General features: G+C 30.9%; 3 protein-coding genes and 1 long non-coding RNA gene across 6 annotated transcripts; 2 read left to right on the top strand and 2 right to left on the bottom strand.

The window, feature by feature from the left end:
- Window positions 1-24: 24 nt before the first annotated feature.
- LOC122569953 lies at window positions 25-1651 on the top strand. Its single transcript, XR_006317634.1, has 2 exons — window positions 25-114; window positions 614-1651. It is a non-coding gene; the product is annotated as an uncharacterized LOC122569953 (long non-coding RNA).
- Window positions 1365-3009, bottom strand: LOC122569952 (superoxide dismutase [Cu-Zn]). Of its 2 annotated transcripts, none has more exons than XM_043731647.1 (5): window positions 2856-3009; window positions 2621-2740; window positions 2437-2533; window positions 1752-1939; window positions 1365-1651 (listed from the first exon to the last, which is right to left on the bottom strand). In XM_043731647.1, the coding sequence occupies exons 2-5, from the start codon at window positions 2681-2683 to the stop codon at window positions 1544-1546; spliced, it is 456 nt and encodes a 151-aa protein (XP_043587582.1). In that variant the 5' UTR covers window positions 2684-2740; window positions 2856-3009; the 3' UTR covers window positions 1365-1543. The 2 variants fall into 2 exon arrangements, with proteins under 2 accessions (XP_043587582.1, XP_043587583.1); XM_043731648.1 differs by having other exon boundaries at window positions 2621-2749; window positions 2856-3000.
- Window positions 3010-3521: 512 nt separating this feature from the next.
- LOC122570095 (NADH dehydrogenase [ubiquinone] 1 alpha subcomplex subunit 7-like) lies at window positions 3522-5189 on the top strand. Its single transcript, XM_043731969.1, has 3 exons — window positions 3522-3859; window positions 4641-4819; window positions 5012-5189. The coding sequence occupies exons 1-3, from the start codon at window positions 3797-3799 to the stop codon at window positions 5073-5075; spliced, it is 306 nt and encodes a 101-aa protein (XP_043587904.1). The 5' UTR covers window positions 3522-3796; the 3' UTR covers window positions 5076-5189.
- Window positions 5093-14883, bottom strand: LOC122570094 (phosphatidylinositol 4-kinase alpha). 2 transcript variants are annotated; one of them, XM_043731967.1, is made up of 23 exons: window positions 14746-14883; window positions 13557-13950; window positions 12963-13477; window positions 12573-12888; window positions 12361-12423; window positions 11715-11939; window positions 11466-11652; window positions 11157-11367; window positions 10799-11053; window positions 10361-10713; window positions 9865-10285; window positions 9681-9788; window positions 9400-9606; window positions 9050-9326; window positions 8471-8963; window positions 8265-8400; window positions 7850-8182; window positions 7488-7775; window positions 7179-7406; window positions 6753-7099; window positions 6392-6668; window positions 5918-6324; window positions 5093-5767 (listed from the first exon to the last, which is right to left on the bottom strand). In XM_043731967.1, the coding sequence occupies exons 1-23, from the start codon at window positions 14833-14835 to the stop codon at window positions 5542-5544; spliced, it is 6357 nt and encodes a 2118-aa protein (XP_043587902.1). In that variant the 5' UTR covers window positions 14836-14883; the 3' UTR covers window positions 5093-5541. The 2 variants fall into 2 exon arrangements, with proteins under 2 accessions (XP_043587902.1, XP_043587903.1); XM_043731968.1 differs by lacking the exon at window positions 12361-12423.
- Window positions 14884-14971: the final 88 nt, after the last annotated feature.

The following is a 14971-nucleotide window of genomic DNA, read 5'->3' as shown; positions in this document are numbered from 1 at the left end:
AGTATAATTTAAGTTTAATAGAGAAATAGTTCCTTTCTAGAGTTCTATAATTTAAAGTGGTGTTAGTAAGATAATTAATGCTACTTTTAAAGAACTAATATGTAATAAGTATTTGTAAGTATATATTAACGAAATTTTATGTTATATAGTAAAACCGTTAAAATTATCAGATTTATACATCCAATAATATCTAGGAAAAATAATAAAAATGTTTAATATAATTATACATTATACACTAATATTATCAATATGTATAGAAATTTGATTTGCAAGATTAAAAAATATAGTATAAAACCATTTTTATTCTGAAAATGTTTTATTCTGATCATTAATCATCCTCTAATCAATTTTATTCCATATTGAATGAACAATATTGAAAGTAACATACGACTGATAAAATTGATATATGTACTTACATATAGTTATTAGAATAGAAATATTTTATTTGCAGAATTATTTTATGTACATATGTACATATATATCTATAGAAGTATCTTGATTTGGTGTTTTTGTGCAATTTATGTTCATTATGTAATAAAGTAATAAATTATATATTTCTAGAACTTCCTTTCTATATTACATGCTGTACAACATTTTTAATTTGTATTTTCAGATTCTACATGTCAAAAACTACAAGATTGCAAAAAAGTCAATAATCTTTCGTTTCCTAAAGTACAGTTCAGCCAGAAAGATAGTACATTATAATAGAATGTAGTTAAAGACACGCATGTGTTCGTTGTTAAGGATAAATCAAAAGTACATATCTGTTCTCTATTATAAATGATTCAAACAGATTCCTTTCTGATTCAAATTGTTATTTTAAATCTTGAACTAATGTTAGTAACCCATAGCGATCTGATTGATTTTGTAATCTTACTACATATATCGATTCCATAAATTATAATTTACAATTCGTCCACGAAGAAAAGGCTAGGCACAATAGTTACTATTCTCCGTTATTAGTCGAGGACGGTGACGAAAATCGTCCTCGACCAATAGCAGCTACGTGAACATTTTGCCCTTTTTTCTCGCAGACGTATACGTACTTCTCGATTATGTAACATCTATGTAATTCGTATCTACATGCTATTTTTCAAAAAGATTGTGTCTGACACTGTAATGATAACTTACTAAAACTATAATTTACATAGCAACAGTATTACTACACAGAATGCTGTAATTCATGTATTCTTGAGTATGTAGATCTGTTTAATTTTAAATATAACATACTACACAGTATTTCTACAAGTATAACTACATTCATACAAGTATAACTTAGTTCATAAACCAAATACAATTTTTTTACATAAAGAAAAGTTAGATTTTTATGACATATGTATATACATATCAGATTTACAAATATATCATAGTGTTATTATAGTATTACTTTATTGAACCTGAACCATGGTTTACATATGTAAAATATATATTATACGAAATTAGGAATGCTATTTGAACTCATATTCAAACTATAATAGATGTAACATTGTGTAATTTCTAATAGTAATTTGTCTTGTTTTTAATATTATAATAGAATATATATTTAGGCTGCAATTCCAACAACACCACAAGCAAGACGAGCTCCAGCATTTCCTGTTGTTTTTGATAATTCAACTCCGCCTTTACCAAGGTCATCTGGATCTGCATGAACCTGTTATCAAAAAGAACAAGTTGTGTTTGATATGTATATATATATATATACGGTTTGATTAATTATAGAAATTCATAAAAAGATATTATGCAATACTTACCACCAATGTTCTGCCAATAATGTTGTGTGGTCCTTGGAGTTGGATGACTTTGTCAGTTATATTGACGTTAGCAACACCACTTGCATTTGCTTCAACATTTCCTAAATCTCCAACATGACGTACTTCTGCATCAGGACCACCATGATCCTTTTTTAACGGATTGAAATGTGGCCCAGCACTTGTACAACCTATTAAATATATATAAGTAATAATATACTAAATTCCTAGAACTTCTCTATACTTTGTACTTAAATATACACAAAATTTGTATAACATTCAAATAAGAATTATTCATATCAAATAAATAAATTTAAGTTTTGATAAAATTAAAAATTTTAAATAATATAAGATGTTAACATTTACCTCAATGTTATTTACATATATTAATAATATTATATTAACTATATATATGAAAAAATTTTAATAGATATTAATTATTAATGTGACAACATAAAGTACTTGATAAGAAACAGAATAATTATTTAAAAATTCGCATATTACAATCAAATAATTTACAAATTATTACTTATTGACCTCTAAAATTATCTGTGTCATCACCACAAATTCAAGTTATTCCTCTGCTTTAATTCTTTCATAAATCAGATTATACTTGATTACCATTCAAAAGCTTTCAATGATAACTATAAAAAATAAAATAATAAAACTTCAATAACAGTGCATTTACCGTTAGTGTTATCACCGAATTCGTGAATGTGAAAACCATGCAGTCCTTGTTTTAAACCGGTTACTTGACCCGTGACTTTGACTGGACTAGAATTGTCCTATACAACAATCACATTATCAAAATAATAACTATAATGCAATGTGACAGAGTATTATATCAAATAGATTAAAGAAATATCATTTACCGATTGCTCGAAGTAGAGAGTGCCTTTGACTTCACCCTGAAGAACACACACGGCCTTAACCATTTTCGCAAGCTTTCAATGACTTCCTTGAGTGACAATCGTTTGTAGAATGTAGCTCGCCTGTAACAACTATCGTTTTGTTAAAAAATGTAATTATCGTTTTGCTGAATCACGAACGCAAATACGCTGACGTATTATATATTGAGCACTTCGGCCGATAAAATGATGACCTTACCGTTCAGTTAAGGTAATGGCGTATCACGCGAAATTGCAATCAATGACCATCGACTGTACATAAATACTAAATACAGGATGAAAGAGATTATATGAAGTAACGCAGTAAGAGAATATAAAATAATAACAGAGTTTAAACTTTACACTCGAGGTGGCGTTACATATCGATGGAGAATTTTTCATAAATATATCAGTGATTATGAAAGTGGTTTAATTTGTATATTCTTTGTTTTGAGATACCTACGTCTTTGTGTTTGAGTATAGTAAAAAATATTTTTTCGTTATGAAATAATACATTTTACAAAGTGAAATTGCTTTTGTAATAAATTTTTGTTATGATCGTGAAATTTTTGAATAACTTGTAAGAGAATGTGCTATTTGGAATCTTATATAACTTACACTATTTTCAAAAACAATGATGTATTTCAGTTTTAATTTTATATATAAAAGCGAGTTGAAAATTAACACATTTATTATATTTTCTATAGTAAGAATTAAATTCAATTAATATATCCTATTAAGTTCTATTTATAATAATACAACAAGATACAACATATTACAATATATTATTACAGTATATTACAATATAATATGAACAATCAGTTTTAATAAAGAAATAAAATAATATTTATATTTTGTTATATAACAATACATCCAATTTTGAATTAATAACAATTCTGTGCATAAAGTAATCTCTTTCTTAAGTTTTATGTGCAAAAGATTAAAGCAAGATTAAAGTTTTTACCAAAAGTAGCGATTATCGATAGTTAACATTGTGCTAAATTATCGAACTTCGAGATTGAGATGATAACTGCGTGTTTAAGCAGGTTTAAGTTTAGTATCGAATATTCTGTGTACGGTGCTTTTTGTAATAGAAGCAATTTCATTTATTTCAAATTTTCATATTTATTTCAAATAAAAAATTAAATAAGTACAATTAAAATGTCGAGAGAGCTTCGTAAAACAATTCCACTTATAGATTGGATTCGAACTATTGGTCGGGGTGTAAGTAATATTTTAATTTGCATTTGATCTACATTTTATATTGTTTATTTTTGTAGATATTATGTAACTTGTTTTTAGTCAACGTGTATATTGAAAACATCTCTTATATGCTACTTATCTTTGAAGATTGCATCTATTTTATTGGTTATGTATTGAATATTGTCATGAATTTCAAAATAGTTATAATCAATTGAAGTTAACATACGTCAATATTGTATTTATTTAAAAATCTGAAATGAAATAACAAGAAAGATATTTTATATACAATAGTTCGTAAAAATATTTGGACACTTCTAATAATTTTGTCTAAATATATTTATATGTTATACAAAATATTTTGAAATTTCATTAGTACTACAATGGGACTCAATTATCTCAATTACATTAGAAAAGTTTGAAACAAATCTGTAGATAGAAAATACAAGATATTTAGTACAAATATATATATCACAGAGATTACAAAATTTATTTTAAAAACCAATTATCTATTATATTAACAAGCTTCAATATTCAATGGGACCACCCTTAACACTTATTATATATTTAAGATAGCTATTTGTGCTATATACTAATTTTTATTACATATGTTTGCAATAAATATTTAGTCACTTTTATATATATTTTCAGATTTGTTTCAAATTTTACCAATATGTTTTATGTAATATACATAATACATATATAAATAAAAGTATTCTATATAAAGTGTTCAAATACCTCTATAAACCATTATATGGTAATATGGTAAAAGATAGATTGATGTAGAGCAAAATATACATTACAGAGAGAGCGTGTAGAGTGTTTAAGATACCCAGATAGTACTGCTGCACGTACACAACCACCCCCGCATGTACCTGGCGGGCCATATCATAAAATTTCAAATGTATATTATTACACTCGTGATGTCAGACGTTCTGTGCAACCGCCATCTGAGATATATGCAGAAGGCCAGATAGAAGCAGGGTGATTATATTTTTAATATTTTATATACACAAACTAAACAATAAAACAGATAAAATTTATTGTACATGCTAGATATTAATATCTTACAATTAGTTGCATAGAATGTGCAATAGTTTCTATGACTATTTTAGTATAGAATTTTTTATTTTAGTGCTAATGAAACTTAACATGCATTGAATGTAATTTTTTCAGGAAAGTTGATACGACTCAAATAAAATTAAATCCATTAAATAAACAGCTGCTAAAAGAAGAATAAATGCAATAAAATAAATATTAGTTATACTTTGATTGTAATATATAATAAATACAGTTAATTTAAATAGAAGTCTTACATGTAATCTTTAGTTAATATAAGATACTTATAATTAAATTACAGATTGTTTAATTACACTCCCATTTAATGTTTAACTGATAACAGTATATAAATAATAAACAGAGGAATGTTTCTCATATCTTCTGCTTGATAGCAGGCATATCAGATAATTTCTTTCCACTTTATAATACATTATTGTTACATACATACAGAGCTCAATGCTTCCATAAAATTTATGTGAGTTTAAGAATAACATTGACACTGAGGGGTTTGTACAGACAACAGATTCAATGCTGTTGCATCTAACAATATAGTACATGGTGTATTCATTCAACAATCTTTGCAGAAATAATGAATTTCTCCATTATAAATTAACAATCGTTAACGAAAGTTACTTAGAAATAGTAATCTAATAGGGAATTTGATTTTGATAATACTGTATCATGTCGTAAGTTTTCGTACGGAAATTGAGGTAGCTGTTACGTATTACATTGAGCATATAGGCCGCCGCTTCGCGATCAGTTGCTGTCGGCACGAATCTGCCGCGTAAAAGTTTTATCGTTTGTCCACGGAAACATGGCAATCCGGTATCAAGCATTAGAGAAACCAGAGAAATAATAGCTTCCTGGTAAGGTCTAAAACAATGTAGTAAAACAATATTATAATTTGATTGAAATTTCTAGAGAAAAAGAAAATATCTCAAATGATTAATTATTTGAAAAGGAAATAAATTTGGTTAATTGAACTATTTATAACTCCAAATTTTTAAAATATTTGTAATTTACCTAACGGCGAGAAAAGCCTGTACACATAATTCCATGAACCAACGAAAAGGCGCGGCCTCCATTTTACCACCCATTACGAGCACCATTTCATCTGTTAGCTTAATATCAGGCTCAAAGCCTAAATTACCACCAGGCGAACTTTCAAACATAAATCCAAAATCGATATGTATGATATGACCTTCTGTGTCCAACATAATGTTGCCATTGTGGCGATCTTTTATTTGTAAAAGATATGTGATTACACTATAGGCAGCCATTGATTTCACAAAATTACGACGTACGTTCTGAAATTCTTTTGTCGTTTCATCTCCATAACGTGTGATAAAATATTGATGCATGTCAATATCAGTGGTGCGACCAAGTTGATCACGTGAAGTTGCATTAGGTACACATTCTATCACACCGCACTGAAATATATATTAATACTTTATAATATTTATCAAAATTGTTTCTTATGACTGTAAGGTGTCTTACCCCAGGTGCCGTAGCTACTACTCTATATGGGAACAAGAATAAATTTAATCCAACTTTTTCAAATATATTCTTGAAAATACTGATCACTTGTAAAGCTAACATATCTTGTCTAACATCATCTCCGACTTTAAAAATAGCAGCTTGCCACGTCTCTTTTTCTGGTTCTCTTTTAATATCAACTTTACCATTAGTTGATACTGCTAATGCAATATTCTCTAATTCATTAATTCCATATTTTCGAACTTTGAAACGCGCTAAAAATGGTGCTTTTGCGGCACTATAAATAATAACAATAAATCAAATATTAATGACAATACAATGCAAAGTATTCCAAACAAGTAACGTAATTCGTAGTACTCACCTCTGCATAGGAGTTCCACTTTGATAATCAATATCAATTACCATTGCTTCAGGATTAGATGGCAAGTAGCAACTTGGCTGTGCTTTAATTTGTGACAAAGCTTTTAGACACGCTGATTTACGTTCAGGACCTTTAGGATATGGCCTTATATCACCTGAAATATTCGTAATCTTTTCGAAAAAGTCGAATTCTCTTTCATAAAATTGTTTCGCTGGACCAGATAACGATCCTAAAATACTTTTTACAAGCGAATCTAGTATATCATACAAAACTGGATCTTTTATTTGTTTATCTTCGTCCACATACATATTTGTATACATGTTCCAAATTAGTTGATGTGCTACAACCTTTAATCAAATTAAGAATGACCATAAAGATCTTGATTTGTAGACAATCAAACAACTGACTAGTATTCTTAACACTTACCTGTGAACGTTTTGCGATTTTCTTTATAAATTCTATCACATAACCCATAGTATCATGGCGTACAGCTTGTACAAGTTGTGGTATATAAAAAAGTACAGCATCTGCTGGATAACTACTTAGTACCTCTACTGCATATTGTGCAGAAATTGGATGATGAGGAAATTGACGAGAGAAGTATGCTAGTGCTTGAATAGGTGATACTCTCTCCCATGTTAACATATACACCAACTAAAACATATTGAATTAATAAATCATAATTTGTAATTATATAAATCTTTCAAAATTAATATTGTTCAAGAAATATCTTACTTCAGGTACATCGTTAAGTAATGTATCAGTCGTAACGAGATATTGTAAAGCTTCTGGGACATGCATAACCGGCACAGGTTTAAGGCGAACAAGTCCACATACTTCCTTGATAATAATTTCAGAATTCTTTAATCGAACTGGTAAAAATATGGCAAGGATAGGACTAATTTCCCATGCAAGTCGCGTATATTCTCGCCACCGATCATTCATTCCCTTAGCGCGCCATTCTGCAATACTTGATTCACCTGGAAGTGCAAGCTCTTGTCTCCCACTAGGATTTCTCCAAACCTATAATTCAAAATGTTAAATAGTGTTTAAAAAAAATGAAGAGGATATTGTACTAAATATAAAACTGAACTTACTAATAACATTTCTATTTCGACTGCCAACAGTTCGAGGATCAAATTTCTTTTTTTTATATAATCTTTTACAAAGACGTTAGCGTTCATAACACGTTTGCTACGATTACTACGTTTGCCCAAAGTATTGCTACTAGTAGACATTGGAACTGTATTAATCCATACGCTTGTCGGTGTTTTCGAAAAGTCAGCATTCGTTGTACCAAAGGACGTACTCAAAGAACTAATTGTTTCACTAGGTCCAAAAGCACCAGTTGAATACGATTGGGATGTTAACATTTCAAATTCACTGTCGGTGCCAGTCATAACCAAATATTTTTTGTCACTGTGCATTACCTACGACATGATAAAATAAGCATTATGAAACAGGAAGTTAAGAGAAAATTAACACTTTTTTAATTGAGAGTATTTTACTGACTTGCCAGAAACGTATAAGCGTAACTAAATCCTCGTGTAATTGTTCTAGTTCTTGCGTTGGTACTTGACGATCTCGACAGAAATAATCCAAACAATTACAATATACGCGTTCTCGTAGTACGTTTTTACTTAATGTCCTATAAACAAAATGTATTCTTTGCTCGGTTATTCATTAATATATATTGAATTTCTCACACAATATAATACCTCGGTAAAATATCTCCTTGAAGAAGAAGAAGTCCACAAGAAAGCAATTTAAAGCGCACTCCAACTGCAGCAACATGGCGACTCATTCCAGGCTCTTCGCCAGAAGCACCAACAGTCATAGGCAATGACCGATGTAATAATGTGACAATCATATCAACCGTTTCTTGACAGCAATATTTAGCAGTTTCAATCAATTCTACGATAAATGTAACCCAAATATCATGAGGTTTCACTTGGGGAGGATTTGAACCTAACTTGCAACCCTCGTATACTGCTAACGGACTGACTTCTTCTTCGTCTGGTGCGAACAAACCCATTCTTTTGTCAACAGTATACTGCCACGCAACAAACATTTCTTGTAAAAAGCGCAGTTTCAAATCTGGCCGTACGGTAAGTATCCACTGCCAGCATTCAACTGCTGTTGTCATAGCTGCAGGAGTGAACAATTCAATTTGCGAAGAAGCTACTGTATGCAGCAAACGTCTATGTGTCCCTAAATAAATTAAAATATTATAATTAATTATAGATTATGAAACAAAATCAAATAATTTTCACGAAATTATTGTTGATAAGTCATACCAGGCATAGAAATTAATAATGCAGTAGCACGCCAAAGAGCGCTACGATGGTTAACATCATTTCGAGCACGACAAGCCATCCACACAGCATCAATTAATAAGTCAATAACTTTGTTTCTAATTTCTTCAAAAGATATTTCGGAAGTAGATGATTCGGTTTGCGCCAACGATAGCATTCCTGCTATTTCTCCAGCATATCGTGAACGTGTAGACATCATCGACAGAAGCCACGAGCTGGCTCCTTTTGGACCACGTGGTCGTTTATCTAACGAATTAGTCTATAACAAGCACATTTTATTATTTTTACAGTAAAGTATTCTAAAATATTAGATATTAGGAATATTATTTTACGTTTGGTAAGGCCGATGTTGGAATAGCAAGGTCCACAAATTCAAGAACTGAATCCGTAGACAAACATAAACCAGAATGGTGTTTTAATCTAGAAGACGGAATTTGATTTACATATTCCTGTAAATGCGATTTAGTGGCTTGAGGCGCCCACTTCATGGCTTCTTGTACTATACCTTTACATCTCGCAGTGAAATCTTTCACAATAATCTATGTAACATAGTTTAGATTTAGCATTTTAGTTGCATATTGTATATTGATTCGCATAATTCCAATATACACACCTCTCTTGCTTCGAGCGTATCCGTAAGTTCTATACTGTATGGTGTACCAGGTATTCGTAAAATTGGTGTCTCTTCGTTTGGATCAATTTGTAACGAGAATGATAAAATCTATATAAATAATAATTTAATTAAGTATGGCAATATTATAAAAAAGAAAGAATGTAGGGCAAAAGAAAATTTGCACCTGTAATATATCCAACATACTCCAAAGCACTTTGCAATTCCATAGAAGGTGCGGAAACGCATCCACCAGTGCACTAAGATACTTGTCCGCTATCCGTCTAATCTGTTTATGTACATGATTAAAATACACGAGAAGAAATTGAGCATGATTTTCGAGTTCTTTCTCGCGCCTTTCGTCTTTCGGTTTACGCTGCATAACATCTTTGAATTTTACAAAGACGGAATCAGCAACACAACATATACACTGCCACATGCCGCTCTTATCTTTTTGCAAATCTGTATCGCATAAATATTCCATTATTGGTTGTAAACTAGGTTCAGGACTGTTTGCCACCCTCAAAGTCTCTAACCAATAGACTGATAATAAATATGTACACTGTGCAAATTGCAATTTTGTTACATATTGGGATATATCATTAGTTCTGTGAAAAAAGACAATGTTTATACCTCTGTCTTTAAGAAATATATTTGTGTAAGAAAGTAAAAAAAATATGTACCGAGTACTTAGTTTTAATACTTGACTCCTCAATTCTTGCAATTCGTTTAAAGAAACGCTATCATTGCGTACAGCTGAAGTATACTGCAATTCTCTCATTTCAAGACGTGCACTAGTTTGCGAAATAAGGTAAGGTGATTTTACAGCAATTTCTTTGACACCTTCGTACCATTCTGCAGGCCATAATCTCGATGCTTGATCACCAGCGAAACCCATTACGACACAATAAAGCCAAAAGTCTTTAAAAAGTTTTAGGAGTCTCTTGTATGGATGTCTGATCGGCGGAAGTCGCCTTACTAATATAGCGATTACAGGAATAAGCACACCCAAATTTCCTGCGCTAGTTGCTGCTTTCTGATATAAGATATAACAATTAAAATCAAATTTCGTAAAGTTTCACTTTCATAATATTATTATTCAAATCATCAGTTTTAATTACCGTTACTGAAACGTTATTTGACGCCTTATCGCTGGCACGTTTACCCTCTAGTCCGAGTTGAACAAAAAGTTCAAGCAAGTGAAGTAGCAAATCGTCCAATTCTGATTCACCTTGAAGATTTGCTGCTATATTTGCAAGAGCATTTGTGACTGCCTTAGCTACGTGACAATATTGTTTACGATCATCGTTCGAAGCATAAGTTGCGGTACTCGAGCCCAGCGACATAGAAAACATTTGCATTATGCCTTCGTAAATCTGAAAACAAAATATATTCTTATGCGATTTATATTATACTGTAATTTGTACGTGAAGATGCTAACAATTTACTTAATAATTACTAATTGATCTTAAACTGAACCTTTGATTCGCATTTCGCAATGATCATACATCCTAACTGATCCACGATCAGAAAATCAAGATCACTCGGAGTACGACAAAATAATTGCTGAAAAAATGGGAATATTGTACGCATAGTCTTTGGGGTGTCTTTCAACGCAACGGCAACATGCCCCAACATGATTACTATGTTTTTCGAAATTAATTCGCTATTCGACCTGTCATCGGATTCACTAAAAGTATTGAAATAAATAATTGAGACATCGTAAGAACTAAGGTGTAAATTCAGGAAACTGATTTATATATATAAAGTGAACAATATATGCAGTACCCGTCACATATGTCAGCAGCAAATAATCTATTCGAGACGCTGGCAACTAATGCTGGTACACAATCTGGATTTACAGAATGAGCAGCTTCTAGAGCAATGCAAAGATTGCCAATAGCTGCGTCGCGTAGTTTTTCAAAGGCTGTTTGTATTGACGAAGTAGTTTGTTTCGAATCTTGCATATCTTTCCCTTAAAAGGAATAACTTTCTCATTAATTTCATATGTAATATTTATTTATGATTGTATGCTACCTCTTTCACTTTGTTGACGGTGTAATTTAAGTAGTATAGGAGATGGAACAACAAGAAAGTCCCGAAGATAATATATAGATGTACTCGCTATATTAGGAAACTTTTGCGCTAATTTTCCTAATCCTTCAAGGCATACCATTAATAAAGGCATATGCGCCAGCACCAGTTTTGGTCCATGATTAGAATTAATCTTTTCAACTAAACGACCACATAAACTATCTGCACCTGTAAATAATATTTAATTCCATAAATGTTTACCGAGATATGAACGGCATTATTCATAAGTTGAGCAAATGTTGTTAATTCTAAGAAATTCTTCCAGAAAACGAAGAGTTCTGTATGAAAATTAATTTCTCAATAACAATGATTTAAAACAGCAGTGCATTGAAGTACGTATATTTGCCATGATAATAATCTTGCCTATGAATATTTATTGCTCATTTTCGCATTAACAGTCGAACAAACAGTTAGAATCAGCTAAAAGAATTACGTTTAGTGATATAATAATTAGACCAATGAAGGTAACGGGAGAACCGCGTTAACGCACTGTCAGAGTAGAAAGTATTTAACTCGTTAGTTAAAAGTATTGAATGTTATCAAAGATGGGACAATCAATCGAAATGCAATATAAGCTAAATTCGAATACCCTCGCCAATCAGCATTGAACTGATATCTGCGAATAGCGCGGACAAATCATACTGGTCTCTCACTGGAAAAATAACGTAATGATCTATAGATAATCCTACCAACACACAAGAATTGAATTTAAATCATTTTATTAAAACAAAAACATTACTAAAACTATATACATGTGATTTTTCAAATTATATTCAAGCGTAGATTTATAGTGTCACTTACCAGTTTCATCACCAATTGCCCAAACAAGAAGATCGACACACGCAGAATTAGCCATAACGTTTACTTTAAACCTATTTACAGTTCTAAAATTAGTGTCCATATCTTCGCGTTCACTTGCATCATGTTGACGTGATTGCAATTCTGTTTGACCGGATAGAAAGAGACCTTTCACAAACTCTTGTACGTCTCTTGTAAAAGGAATAGGCAAATCACGTTGATTTTGTAACAATTCCCGTAAAAGAGCAACCATTACTAGATTCATTGTCTCGTTAAATGTACGATAAGGAAATATTTGCACCTGTCCGGAGTTGTAAACCTAGATAAAAAATTAATGATTAAATGGAATTGATAATATATATATAAACTTTATTATAAAATAATGCAACTAACTTGCTGAGTTTCCTCATCAAGGAACATTAAAATTTCTTTAGTAAGCAATTTCTTTGCCAAAGCCAGTACACTTTGTAAATGTACCACATTAAATTGCATGGCAGCTCTCCTTTCAGGACTTTCATTGCATCTCATTTGAGGAAACTGATTGAAACTTGATCCATATCTACTAAAAAAATATGTGGCTGGATCATAGGGCACCGATGAGTAAGATTGTAACGATGGTCGTTTGGCGTAAGAATATTCGTGATCCCCAATTAGTAGACTTGGTGCAGTGTCTATAGCCGGATGAGGATTGAAGTTACCGCTTAATGATCGAGGAATAATCGGTCGAAAGTTCGAAAAGCTATGCTGCTTTTTATCCAATGTTAAACGCATTTCTACTTTTGGTACTGAGAGAGGTGGTTCCGGTCTCGGAAAAATTCGGCATAAAAGAGGTGGATCAGTATAAGCAAAGCGACCCATAGATCGAGCTAAACCAATTAATACCGGAACTAAGCATTTGCATAATGATACTGAAAAAGGGAAAAAAGTAGAATCGTAATTATACGAAATTAAATAAAATATAATTAATAATAAGAGAGAAATACCTACATTTTGCTTGCATTCCTCTATTCCCATTTTGATCTTTGTATCCCCTAATAAGATTTGTTAAAACTGCTAATATTTCTACTTGAGTAGAAATAATTTCTTCGCGTACAGATTCACATCTAGATGCAACATCACTGAGTAATGTGTTTAAGCAGAAACTAAAACGTTCAGCAACAGGAATACGTTCACTAGGTAAACATTTGACCTCATCCAACCATACAGCTTTTGGAAGACCACGTAGTAATCGCAAAAGATATGGTAATATCTTATCCCGATGTTGTAAACCAGATTCCAGAAAATATATTCCCAATGCAATAGTTGTATCTTGTCCTCTTTGATCCAATCGGTATATACCCTGAGCAGATTCTTGTGGGCATAACTTGAACAACTGTGTAACCTATTTTAAACACATTTTATTTAATTTTTCACAATAGTAGTATAACTATTGAATGTATCATTTGAAACAGAATTTCATAGACACAAACATTGCAAATTGAATCTTTTATTTAATACTAATTACATCTGATGATGTTTTTTAATTATCATTACAATTTGAAACAATTTAATTTAAAGTAAAATCAATAAGTAATCTAAGAAAGGTATAATAAATACTCGTGTAATATACATTATAATAAAAAGCACTACTTTATTTAAAATTAAATGCAGATATATAAAGATTAGTTACATAAAAATTTGATACAAAATAATACATAGTTAATGAAAATGTTTTACTTAAATGTTTTCTAGTTAGTACAATTGTTAATGTCATATTTTCTTAGTTATATATTCTATGTCATACATTGATTCACAAATTAATAACTAAAATAAAATTTAGTAAATTAATCGAAATAAAAGAGGAAGATCTATTAATAAATTAAAATATACATATTGTGCAATCTTTTATTTGCAAAGTTGTGTCTACAGAAACAATTCCTTAAACAGTGAATTATATCTGGAACATATGTCAGAAATTGTTTATTTAATAGCATAATAACGTTAATGATCAACTGCAAACGTATCATTAATGCATGAGTTGACTAGTAGATTGTCCTTCGAATTATATCATTAGATGACATATTATCAGGATATCAGCTGACACATCCTTAAAATTAACCTAATACTAATTAAATGTCAAGTTTTTTATTGATACATAAATATCATGTTAATGTATAATATACAATAATTAACGAACCTTCTCCCATGGTGTAGGTTTAATCGCTGCTAAACATCTAGCTAAATGTTGGACGGCTTTCGAGAAAAATAATTTCTCGTCTGCCACCATTTTGCCCACTGTCTACTTGTCGTATGATTCCTGTAAATATCGTCTGCTTGTCTGCTTGTCTCACTGACAGACCGCCTTTCGCTACATTCGACCTATCGATCTTGGATTCGATATTTAAATTTGCGCAAGTTTAAAA

Source organism: Bombus pyrosoma, linkage group LG8, assembly GCF_014825855.1.
Source record: "Bombus pyrosoma isolate SC7728 linkage group LG8, ASM1482585v1, whole genome shotgun sequence".
NCBI classification, from domain to species: domain Eukaryota; kingdom Metazoa; phylum Arthropoda; class Insecta; order Hymenoptera; family Apidae; genus Bombus; species Bombus pyrosoma.
The sequence above is the reverse complement of the archived record's forward strand: the minus strand, read 5'-3'. Positions and strand labels throughout refer to the sequence as shown.

What these genes read in the sequence shown, in the direction of transcription:
- LOC122569952 (XM_043731647.1), bottom strand. Translation starts at nt 2,683, where the DNA reads ATGGTTAAGGCCGTGTGTGTTCTTCAGGGTGAAGTCAAAGGCACTCTC. An exon ending in CTCTCTACTTCGAGCAATCG is followed by an intron (nt 2,534 to 2,620) that starts GTAAATGATATT and finishes ATTGTTGTATAG; the next exon opens with GACAATTCTAGTCCAGTCAA. An exon ending in TTATTGGCAGAACATTGGTG is followed by an intron (nt 1,652 to 1,751) that starts GTAAGTATTGCA and finishes TTTTGATAACAG; the next exon opens with GTTCATGCAGATCCAGATGA.
- LOC122570094 (XM_043731967.1), bottom strand. Translation starts at nt 14,835, where the DNA reads ATGGTGGCAGACGAGAAATTATTTTTCTCGAAAGCCGTCCAACATTTA. An exon ending in TAGAGGAATGCAAGCAAAAT is followed by an intron (nt 13,478 to 13,556) that starts GTAGGTATTTCT and finishes TCCCTTTTTCAG; the next exon opens with TATCATTATGCAAATGCTTA. An exon ending in AGTGGAACTCCTATGCAGAG is followed by an intron (nt 6,669 to 6,752) that starts GTGAGTACTACG and finishes TATTATTTATAG; the next exon opens with TGCCGCAAAAGCACCATTTT.
- LOC122570095 (XM_043731969.1), top strand. Translation starts at nt 3,797, where the DNA reads ATGTCGAGAGAGCTTCGTAAAACAATTCCACTTATAGATTGGATTCGA. An exon ending in TTCGAACTATTGGTCGGGGT is followed by an intron (nt 3,860 to 4,640) that starts GTAAGTAATATT and finishes TATACATTACAG; the next exon opens with AGAGAGCGTGTAGAGTGTTT. An exon ending in GAAGGCCAGATAGAAGCAGG is followed by an intron (nt 4,820 to 5,011) that starts GTGATTATATTT and finishes TAATTTTTTCAG; the next exon opens with GAAAGTTGATACGACTCAAA.